The 11,255-nt window shown below is 51.9% G+C and overlaps 1 protein-coding gene across 1 annotated transcript in view; it reads left to right on the forward strand.

Moving 5' to 3' along the window:
• Cdk5rap3 (CDK5 regulatory subunit associated protein 3) overlaps positions 1-6,659 on the forward strand; it is an 8,824-nt gene extending 2,165 nt beyond the window's left edge. Inside the window, exons 3-14 of the mRNA XM_028755024.1 lie at positions 556-687; positions 895-995; positions 1,319-1,367; positions 1,959-2,137; positions 2,348-2,484; positions 2,694-2,838; positions 3,119-3,220; positions 3,563-3,641; positions 4,292-4,380; positions 5,575-5,780; positions 6,091-6,262; positions 6,346-6,659. Coding sequence (XP_028610857.1) covers positions 556-687; positions 895-995; positions 1,319-1,367; positions 1,959-2,137; positions 2,348-2,484; positions 2,694-2,838; positions 3,119-3,220; positions 3,563-3,641; positions 4,292-4,380; positions 5,575-5,780; positions 6,091-6,262; positions 6,346-6,411 — 1,457 coding nt within the window. The 3' untranslated portion in view covers positions 6,412-6,659. The remainder of the gene's footprint in view (positions 1-555; positions 688-894; positions 996-1,318; positions 1,368-1,958; positions 2,138-2,347; positions 2,485-2,693; positions 2,839-3,118; positions 3,221-3,562; positions 3,642-4,291; positions 4,381-5,574; positions 5,781-6,090; positions 6,263-6,345) is intronic.
• The last annotated feature ends 4,596 nt before the right edge of the window (positions 6,660-11,255 follow it).

Here is an 11,255-nt window from a genome sequence, read left to right on the forward strand (position 1 = left end):
GAGAGAGAGAGAGAGAGAGAGAGAGAGAGAGAGAGAGAGAGAGAGAGCTCATCATCACCATCCAGCCTTCGGGGCGAGGTGGGTGTTATGTTAGAGGCTTTACAGTTGTTCGTTCATCCGGTACTTGGCATAACCACCTTGTGTTTTCCATTGTCTCAGTTAATCCCAGCCCTGAGGAAATGGAAGTTGAGCAGCACCCTCTGTCAACAAGAAAGATATAATTACACACAGAAGCAAAATATTATGGAGAATTTAGAATGGTCAAAAGTGGCACTTTCATGTCGGGACCAATTTAAAGTTTTTCTTTATCCCTGTGTTAAGGCGGTTGCTCTGTAAAACTCATGCTGGGGATAAAGTCGGGGCGCCAGAGACTGTTTAGCCCAAGCGTCTCTCTGAGTCTGTCTGTCTTTTCATCTTTTCCCTTTCCTCTCTCTGATATCCTAGCCAATACAAAGACTTTTGTTCAATATCCAGTATGTGGTACTTGAACTAATGAATTCCCCATGGGGAGTCAGTGGTATGGCCGACTGTGGTGACCTGCTGGTTCTCACGCAGATTGGCTGGTGGACAGAAGGCACTGTAACCTAAAATGGCAAAGCCTGGTGCTGACCATCCGGGAAAAGATCAACACCGCCATCCAGGACATGCCAGAGAGCCAAGAGATTGCCCAGCTGCTCTCCGGGTCCTGTGAGTGATTTGGAGCCATGTTGCTGGAGCCCCTCCTTCCTCGAGCCATTCTCTTGCTGAGCCACCAAGGCAGACCCCAAGCAAGAGAGTTTCCTGGGTCGTATAGATGCTGGTTGGCAGCAGAGTACAGGGGCCAGCCACCTGCAGTAGCCTGAGGAGGAGAGGAAGGGTGGTAGAATTCTGAGAGTCCCCATTCTTGTTTTCTAGACATTCATTACTTCCACTGCCAAAAGATAGTGGACCTTCTCAAAGGCACTGAGGCGTCCACCAAAAATATTTTTGGCCGGTACTCCTCACAGCGGATGAAGGTGAGTATGGCCAAGGGCTGATAATGGACAGGTGGGGACATCATAGCCTCTCCAGTCTCACTGCTGAATGAACAAGTCAAGATGCCTGATCTTTGTCCCTATAATTTATACCAAAGTGGAGCTGTCCCCTGGGCTTACATGTCCTGACCTTTGGGGATCACTGTTGGGTGTTACAGTCTCATAATCATGTGGGTGGTCCAACTAGGATTAAAGCTGGAAGAAGATGAGGAGTTTTGAAGCCCAGGGCAGCCTTCTCTGCAGGGATTGGCTGGGGGAGGGGGATCCTGTGGATGCTCCTCTGACTGTGTCCCTCTCCTTCTCAGGATTGGCAAGAGATCATAAGCCTGTATGAGAAGGACAACACCTACTTAGGTAAAGTCACCCTAAGGGGCCGAGCATCCACTGGACAGCCCGCTGCTGTGGTTCTCAAACAGAGCGTATAGGGGCTTGGAAGGAAGTGGGGTGCAGCGCAGATGCTGCCTGATTGGGGTTGTGGAGAACAGCTCTGCAAGTGCTACGTGGGAAGGAGAATCAGGCAGGAAAAGTGAGCCTGCGTGTGCCCTACCGAGCAGGCATCTGGCCTGTCTCTCTCCCTTGGGGAGGTGGTGTGTACTGCCTCCACCGTCGCTGCATGTGTGGGTCATCCTGGACGCCATATTGGGAGCCTGAGAGGGAGCAACTAATGGATTGATTGTAGTTTGGATCGTGACTCTGAATAGTAAATAATTGTAATTATCAATATATACCAAGCACTCCGGTTTTTGTTTTGTATGGAGCCACACAGTAAACACAGTAGACCTGTTTGGTTGCTAGGGATTGAAGCAGAGAAAGTCCCACAGCTAGGAGTAGAGAGGCTGAGAAGCTAGCTCCCCCACCCCCGTCTCCTCCACTATGCTAGGGCATCTGTGTGCACCTTAGGGCAAGGGTATCTATCCTACAGTAAATTTCCTGGCCCCTCCTTAGTGGAACTCTCTAGCCTCCTGGTTCGGAATGTCAACTATGAGATCCCCTCGCTGAAGAAACAGATTGCCAAGTGCCAGCAACTGCAGCAAGAATACAGCCGCAAGGAGGAGGAGGGCCAAGCCGGGGCCGCCGAGATGCGTGAGCAGTTCTACCACTCCTGCAAACAGTATGGCATCACGGTGAGCAGGCGCCTCATTGCAGCAGCACAGTCTCCAGGACTGGCTCTCTTCTGGGCCCAACTTCCCTGTAGCTGGCAGGCTTCTCTCTCAGTTGGATTGTGCCTGTCCTGGGTCTGTCTCACCTTTCTGCAGTCTTTGGATGTTGTGTTTGACGTAATAGTTTCCATCTCCCACCATGTGTGACGGAACCCTTCCCTTCTCTCAATCTAGGGAGACAATGTCCGAAGAGAGCTTCTGGCCCTGGTAAAGGACCTGCCAAGTCAGCTGGCTGAGATAGGGGCAGGAGCTCAGTCCCTGGGGGAAGCCATCGACCTGTACCAGGCCTGTGTAGAGTTTGTGTGTGACAGGTAAGGAGAGCTTCTACCGCCCCTAAGCAAGGGTGCTTTCTCGAGTCTCTTTGGCTCCTCTCCATGTGTATTGTTCCCACATGGCATGCCACCTGTGTTGACACACGTGGACCAGTGGAAGATGTGCTCCTTGGACCGTGTGGTAGGATGGAGCCTGTGCTAGCTTCCCACGCAGCCGTGGGAGGCTCAGTCGACATGCTCTGTTGAAGCCCCACAGAGCAGGTGCTGCCCATGCTGCGGTACGTGCAGAAGAAGGGAAACTCAACAGTTTACGAATGGAGGACAGGGGCAGAGCCCTCTGTGGTGGAGCGGCCACAACTGGAGGAACCTCCTGAGCAGGTGCAAGAAGATGAGGTAAGACAGGGTCTTTGAGGAGCTGAGTGGGAGCTGTTTCCCATCTACCTTTATTTTCCTGACTTTCCTGAGACCAGAGTGCAGACAAATGGTAGACACCTCAGCCCACTGGCTCCTGTCGACCTGGGGAATCCTTCCAAGAAACAGTCCTTGTGGGAGCTTGGAGGCTGTGCAGTTGACTGCATGACTCTCTCTGCACAACATGGAGACCTAAGAAAGGCAAACTCCTTTCCCTTCCTCTGCCCACCTTGTTTGCACTAACATCTTTTTTGCTTTTTAGATTGACTGGGGTGACTTTGGGGTGGAAGCTGTTTCCGACTCCGGCATCTCTGCTGAGACCTCTGGAATAGACTGGGGTATCTCCCTGGAGTCGGAGTCCAAGGTTAGCTCTTTCTCTCTGAGTGGTCCTGTTTCAGCTATAGAAAAGCATCTGTGCGCAGGACAGTTCACAGCTGTAAGGCCAGGTGCGTCCTGAGGAAAGCAGAGCCACAGAAGTGAGGCGTCAGTGTAGGCTCTTCCCACTGGGACTTGAGGTGTATGAGTGAAAGCACCTCACGAGCCAGGAGGGAGGGCAACATCACCAAAGCCCACACCACCACACCATGCTTGCCACTGCCTCGGACTGGACAGTGCAGTCATTGAACCTTTCAGGGGCTCTGGTCTGTTCTGGCTCCCTGTGCTAGGCAACTGTTTCCAACCTTGCTGAGTCTTTGCTGTCCCTCAGGATGCTGGGGCTGACAGGATAGACTGGGGTGATGATGCTGCTGCTTCGGAGATCACTGTGCTGGAGACAGGAACCGAGGGTAGGTGCCCTGTCCCCTACAGCCCTGAGTTCAAGGTCATCTGTAGCTACAGTGAATTTGAACAACCTGTGAGATCCTGTCTCCAAAAGTAGAAGTGCATTTTGTTTAGGATGTGAATGGAGGGGGATGGAGAGGAGGTGATTAAATAAGAATACAGAAACTCTCTGCTCCCCACCCCACCCCCCCCCTTTTTTTTTTTTTTTTTTTGAGAAGGTATGTAGCTCTGGCAGGCCTGAAACTCTCTATGTTGACCAGGCCTCAAAATCAGTGCCAGTGTTGGATTAAAGGCCTATGCCACCAATTCCCATATGTTTTAGAGACTGACTGTGGTCCAGTCATTTTGGTAGATTGTTTAGGATTGGTTGGACTCCAGGTCTGACATGGACTCCCCTTACTCTCCCAAATCTTCAGAGAGGCTGTAGCAGCCACTTGTGTCACTAGAGGGCAGTGCAGGATGACACTTTACCTCTCTTGCCACCAGCTGCCTCTGCCTGAGTGTTTATAGGCCAGACCAGAGTAGAAAGAACCAAGAGGCATGAACAAGGGGAAAAGGGCAACTTTCCCCTTGGATCGGGCTGAGAATAGTCTGTCCACAGTAACCTGCAGGCTTCTCAGATCCATCCTCATATCTCTGCCTCTCTTTCTGACAGCTCCAGAGGGTGTTGCTAGGGGCTCAGATGCTCTGACTCTTCTTGAATACCCTGAGACTCGGAATCAGTTCATTGATGAGCTCATGGAGGTACTGCCTTCTGGAAGATGTGACTTCACTTCTAATCCCTTCCTGCTGATGTGAATAGCCTGGAGCAGAGCCTTACAAGTTAGGATTCCCCCACCACACCCTTGTTCTCATAGTTATGAGACATCTTCAAAGTCCCTGGCTCTGTCTTGGGCAGTAGAGATGGAACAGTGATGAAGACATTCAGAGGCCTTGCCTCTGCGGAGCTTATATCCCAGCAGGAAGAGCAGATAAGAACCAAGATGAGTGTGATCGACATCAGATGGTAACTGGGTACCACAGATCATCAGGCAACAGGGCTGGAGTGTAGCTCAGTTGGTAGGGTGTCTACCTAGCATTCAGGAAGCCCTGGACTTGGTTCCTGGTGCCGTACAAACTGGGTATAGTAGTTACTTCTGAGGCCCAGCACTCAGCAGGAGACTGGAAGGTCGGAACTCAAAGGTCAGCCTTAGCTACATGGCAAGCCTCCTGAAAATTCTGTGCCTATCTGGTTTCCTCCACTTTTCCCTTGAAGAGACATCTTGTAGCCACGAGGAGAGAGGGGGACAAAAGATACCCAGTGTTCATAATACAGTAAGATTTCTTTTTTCCTTTCTAAGATTTGTACTTATTTATTTGTGTGTGCACATGAGCACATGTGTTCACAGCACACAGATAGAGGTCAGATTGGGACAGCTGTAGATGTCATTCTTTCGGCTTCCCGCCTTTCACCATGTGGGCTTTGAGGATCAGCCTGAGTCCTCAGGCTTGGCGTCAGGCCACTTAACCAGCCCCAGATGAACTTACTCATAAAGACGATGACGTCTTAGAGATATGGCTTCTGCTCCTGTTCTTTCTAGACTCTTCTTAATCCAGAGTTTCTTGAGCACTCTCATTCCTCCCGAGCAGAGAAAATTAGTTCCTGCCCTAGGAATCTCAGTGTGTTCCCATAGGCTGGGGGAAGGGAGGGAGAGCTGAGGCTAAGCAAACGCAGGTCAGCATGTGGGCTAGAGGAAAGGGGCAGCCGCACTCCCATGCTTAGGTGACCCTGCCAGAGTTGCTCAAGAGGAGAAGCCCATGTTGTCGGTACGGGGTCTCCAGCAGTGGAAGCACGCACAGGAGACAGCCTTTCTCCTCTGGACTCTAGCTCTTCATGTAGGGGCACTCAGCTTCTGTGAGTTCCTTTCTTGGTTTGAACGAACTCCTTTTCCCCCTCAGCTTGAGATCTTCTTGTCTCAGAGAGCAGTAGAGATGAGCGAGGAGGCTGACATCCTGTCCGTGAGCCAGTTCCAGCTGGCTCCTGCCATCCTTCAGGGTCAGACTAAAGAGAAGATGCTCAGCCTGGTGTCCACACTGCAGCATCTGATTGGCCGGCTCACCAATCTCCGAATGCAGCACTTGTTTATGATTCTGGCCTCGCCAAGGTTGGCTTTTCCTGATCCTGTGTTTCTCCATCTTGAATGGAGCTCTTCCCTTGTCTTCTTCCTCTTCCATGATTCCTCCTTCCTGTGTACATGGCTTTCTCCCGGGAATACCACAGGATAGGGTCGATCAATGTCTGTAGACAGAACCTGCTTCCTAAGTCGGAAGGAATCTGGAGTGGCTTATATTCCTTATCAGAAAAAGGAGGAAGGACATGAGGGGAGGGGAGGCCTGGGAGGGAATTAGTTCCCTGAGCCTCACCCGGCCCAGCAGTTAGGTACAGGCAGCCTCACCGGGTGCTCCTCTGCACAGGTATGTGGACCGAGTGACAGAGTTCCTCCAGCAGAAGCTGAAGCAGTCACAGCTGTTGGCTTTGAAGAAGGAACTCATGGTGGAGAAGCAGCAAGAGGCGCTTCAGGAGCAGGCAGCTCTGGAGCCCAAGCTGGACCTGCTGCTGGAGAAGACCAGAGAGCTGCAGAAGCTGGTGAGACGTGCCCTCTGCCTCCACAGACCGAGGCCCTGTGCCTGCCTGTCTGCTCCCTGCCCACTCTGCTCTCTTTCTCTCAGATTGAAGCTGACATCTCCAAGAGGTATAATGGCCGTCCTGTGAACTTGATGGGAACCTCTCTGTGAAGTGCTCCCTCTGTGTCCTCTAACCCCCCTCCCAGCTACTGGAACAGCCCAGGCTGATGCTCCTGGGCCTCACCAGCAAGAAGCCAGGCAGACCTGGAGACAGAGACAGAAGGAAGGGTCACCTGAGCAATGACACTGCATTCACCGTGATCTCTGCAAAGTCTTGAGTGGCTCTGTGGCCTGTCTCCCTTAAGGCACAGTTGGTTCTAGTTATCAAGTAAGGGTTAATAAAAAGGGAAATGACTCTCTGTTGCTGGCGGTCACTTGCACCACCTCGCCGAGCCTGCTTGAAGTTGAAGCTGGGTACATGTCTTCCAGGATTCTTGGTCCAGGAGGCCTTGAGCAATTGTAGAGCCCCAGGTTCAAGGCTTTTCCTCCTTGCTTTTGGTGGTACCCGACCCCATAAGCATTTATAAGTGGCTCAGCAGGTGGTTTGGGGCTGGCCAGTGCAGCTTTGCCCCCTCCTGTAACCAGGCTCATGCTGCCCCACTCCAGCCAGCAGCCCTGGGGGAGCAGCCAGCCAGCCCTGTTGGACCCTACATAGCTGTATTTTTCCTCTTAATCACAGCTTACTGTCTAGTCAGAGGGGAAATGTGGTTTGGGGAGGCAGGGTCTGATAAACAAGGTGGAGACAAGAGTTGTCACCTTTACTAGCTGCCTGTCCACTTCCTGCCCATAACTGCCTGCTCTGGGATTGGGTAGAACCCACCCCAGGATAGCACCCCTCTCCCAAGCCACCTACCCATCCCTGTTTCCCAGGAAGGATAGGGGCTGGGGGTGGCCAGCAATTCGATTTTAATTTCATAGCAGAGCAGTTGATTCATGGCTCTTTGTCGCTGGCGTTGACTCCCGTAATGACTTTCCATCAAAATGAAAAGTGGAGTGACACCACTCATTATTCCTGCTGCTTGTTATCTCAGTTCTGGGGAGGGCCACCCCTCCCCGCTGCCTCTCAGCCGTCCAGGACAGTGAGTGATGGCCCCTATTAATCACCGACCCCGCGGACTCCGGCGGACACACGCTATCCAAAGGAGAGAGAGATAAGGCCGCATGAACTGCTCAGAGACACTCCTATCGATTAACGTCAGCCCTTCGCTCCCCCGTCCCTGCCTGCTCACCTCCTTTTGGAGGAATCAAGCTGAAGTAAGAAGCCTAAGAACTGAGAGAGGAGACACTGGCATCAGAAGACCGTCCTAAAGATAGAAGGCCTACAGTGTATGGCTGGGCTGTATTCTGTCAGCAGTTGCCCTGAGGCCTGGGCAGCTGTCTGCTCCTCCCAGTTCCCTTCCTGAAGTCTGAGCATATCCCAGCTACCTCCCTCCCCAGCTGGTCATCTTCTCCAAGGGCTGCCTGGCTAGGCTCGTGCATCAGCTACCAGCTTGCTGAGACAGGCTACCCTTGCCCAGTCTAATGTCCCTCCCCAGTCACCAGCTGTTAGAGACTCCACTGCATACAAGGCCCAGGCTGTGGGGAGAAGCCCCGAGAGAGTCACGTGATTGTGCAGGCTGGATTTGCCCTTAGAGGCTCCTGTTCCAGCCAGACATGAACACCTGACCTCCCACCAGGGGGCAAATGGTATTTTCTGAGGTTCCAGTTCCCCAGGAAGGGAAGCAATTTGGGTCAGAGGGCCTTTGAGCAGATGAGAACACAGCGTGGCAAGCAGAGGGGTTGGGACAATGTTCTCACAGGGACTGGGTCTGTTTCGTAAGCTCTCCCTGAGGCCTAGGCTGAGGTAGAAGGTTTCCTTCAGGCCCTTAACTGGTTTTACTGGGGTGGTTCTTCAAAACCTTCAGCTTGCTTTGCCTCTGGCTTCAGCACCTTGTGGACCACCCCTCTGGGCCACCCCTCTGGGCCACCCCTCTGGGCCACCCCTCTGGGCCACCCCTCTGGGCCACCAGAGACACTGAAGCCCACCTGGTGTTTTCTGAGCGCAATTCTGATTGATTTGGGGATCAGCTCCTGAACCCCTTAACTTCGTTCTGGAACAGTTTGGTCCATGTCCTTTCCCTCAGTGGCGCAGGGTTGACCTAAGGGTTAGTGTGCTGAGTGAGCAGCAGTGTCTGCTTAACACCATGGACTGCGAAGGGCTCTTATTTCTGGCCTGGCTAGTTTTCTCGGAAGGGAGAAACAAGGGCTCCTTGCAGAATTGAAGACCAGGTTCCCAGCAGTCAGCTGTCAAAGTTGTAAAAGCCATTCAGGGAAAGAGAGAGGCCACAGGCCAAGTTACATCCTCAGCAGTCTCCTCTTATTTTGATGTGAGTCTGTGGCCCAGGGCATAGCACAGATTGATGTTGACTTCTCTCCTGCTGCCTCTCAGCCTAACCCCATCTCCCTGATTCTTGTAAGGAAACAGGGACTCCCTATTCCAGAATCCTTTGCACGGCTATCTGCTAGCTGACCGTGAGCATGGGCTAAGTAGGATGCTAAAGATTGTCCATCAGCCCAGTGCATGCACCCCTCTCCCCTGGGTCCACTGAGGGCTCATCAGGGTCGTGTGGATCCTGCACAAGAAGAACCCACTTTGGCCGGGCAGTGGTGGCACACGCCTTTAGTCCTAGCACTTGGGAGGCAGAGGCAGGCAGATTTCTGAGTTTGAGGCCAGCCTGGTCTACAGAGTGAGTTCCAGGACAGCCAGGGCTACACAGAGAAACCCTGTCTCAAAAAAACAAAAAAAAAGCCAGGCGGTGGTGGCGCATGCCTTTAATCCCAGCACTTGGGAGGCAGAGGCAGGTGGATTTCTGAGTTCGAGAGTTTAAGGCTAGCCTGGTCTACAGAGTGAGAGTTCCAGGACAGCCAGGGCTACACAGAGAAACCCTGTCTCAAAAAAAAGAAAAGAAAAAAAGAAAGAAAAAACCAAAAAAAAAAAAAAAGAATTGTAAATATCTAATGCTGACCTGTGACCCCTGTGGAAGAGCCGTTCAATCCCGATATAGGCTTCACGACTCACAGGTTGAGAACCATTGTCTTAGCCTAAAGCTGGTGACCTGTGTCTGGTCCTTGTCTCATATTTCCGTGATACTCCAGTGTGTCCCACCTAAACCCGTTATCTTCATCCATACTCTATCTCTGGAGTTCTGTCTCTCCCAGTCTGTTGGTTTCTCCTCTGAAGCTCTCTTCTGTTACTATGCCCTCCTTTGGCCCTGTTGTCCTGTTTAGACTCTCTGCCTCGGCTTCCCACGATCTGGGGTTACAGATGGATGACCTCATACTTTGGACGTATAATCAGTCCATTTAACTTCCCAGACAGATGGATTGTGAGTTCAAGGATGACCCAGACTACATAAGGAGACCTTGTCTCCAGGAGTTAGGGGTGTGGGAGAGGCACGGGCACGGTGGTGCTGCCATCTACTCCTGCATGCCAGAGGCAGAGGCCAGACAGGACTACTCACATATCGAGACCTTGTCAAAAAAAAAAAACCAAGAAGGGGAAGGGTTGATAATGGGTGAGGGACGTAGGTCAGTGATGGGCAGAGCACTAGCCTGACATGTTCCAACCCCAGCACCAGCAAAAGTAAATAAAAAGGCCTCATTGGCCAGCTCAGACTGTATAGTGAAATCCTGCCCCAACGCCCCTTACCACCTTCAGAAAACACACAAACCACCGAACCAAACAAATACAAACGGACTAGACTAAACTCCCATCACCAGGAGGGAAGGGAGGACATGTCCCTCTGTGAACCTTCAGGGCCTGTCTCTCTACCCGTCTCCCTATTTGAAGAGAGCAAAGGGCTATTGCTTGTTCTGGCAATGCCTTTTCATTGTAGACCCAGTTTTTGCTCGCACAGCTGGGCCTCATGAGCGCCACCCACACACTGACTGGGCTTTGGACCGACTGCCCTGCAGTCTGAGGAGTCAGGTCCCAAGCTGTCTTCACATCTCCAGCCTGCCTGGCAGAGCCCAGCGCAGCAGGAGGGAGTGTCAAAACTGCAGCAAGACAGCCGAGCCCAGGAATACCAGCTGACCCAGATTCTGCCTGTGTCCTCCAGATGCCCTTCCTCTCTGGTGACAGGGTCGCGCCTCTGAATAGACTGGCCCTGAGTAAACTCGGCCTTAACCACCCTCCTCTCCTTCCCCAGGCTCCAAAGAAAACCAGTTTGAATATTTAAACTTCTCCTGTGTGTCTAATAAAAAGTTCTGCACTATTTAATGCCCCAGCTATCCATTACTGTCTGGAGCTGCCCTCTCCTCTCGGTCTCCCCCCCTCCCTTCCTCTTGCCCAAACTATGGCGCACAGCGAAGCCATTTGTCAAACTGATCCCGCCGCCGGCTGCGCTTGGCTGTGTCTGAAAGGACATGCCGCCCCACAGGGGAAGGTGGGAATGAATAAAGGAGCTATGCAAATTACTGCTTAATCTGCAGAGAAACACCCAGGCTTTGGGGAGACGCTCATTACTTCTTTTAACTGTGATTAACGGGCAAATTAAACCCAAGCCCTTAACTCTCTCCTGGCAGAGGATTTGAATGCAGAGCTCTGTGCTGGTGCCGGTGGCTGGGGTCTCTTCTGTAGTTGCTTGTGTCTGAAGTGAGGAGCATGAGCCTGGCCCTGTGCTCAAGTTGCCTTTCAAGGCAAGCGTGAGGAGAGCAGGCTCTGCCAGTCTACCTTACCTCACCAGAAGGAAGAACTTAGCTGTTCTTTGAGGTCTGTTTCACCTACTCAAGAAAGAACAGCCACTGGACACTGGGTTTACTGGAATTCTTTGCATCTACTAAAAATTACCAAAAGAGGAGGAGGAAGAGGAAGAGAAGGAAGAAGAGGAGGAGGAGGAAGAAAGAAGAAAAAGAAGGAAGAAGAAAAAGAGAAGAAGAAGAAGAAGAAGAAGAAGAAGAAGAAGAAGAAGAAGAAG

Source organism: Grammomys surdaster, unplaced genomic scaffold (assembly GCF_004785775.1).
Source record: "Grammomys surdaster isolate TR1022 unplaced genomic scaffold, NIH_TR_1.0 126048, whole genome shotgun sequence".
Taxonomy (NCBI): domain Eukaryota; kingdom Metazoa; phylum Chordata; class Mammalia; order Rodentia; family Muridae; genus Grammomys; species Grammomys surdaster.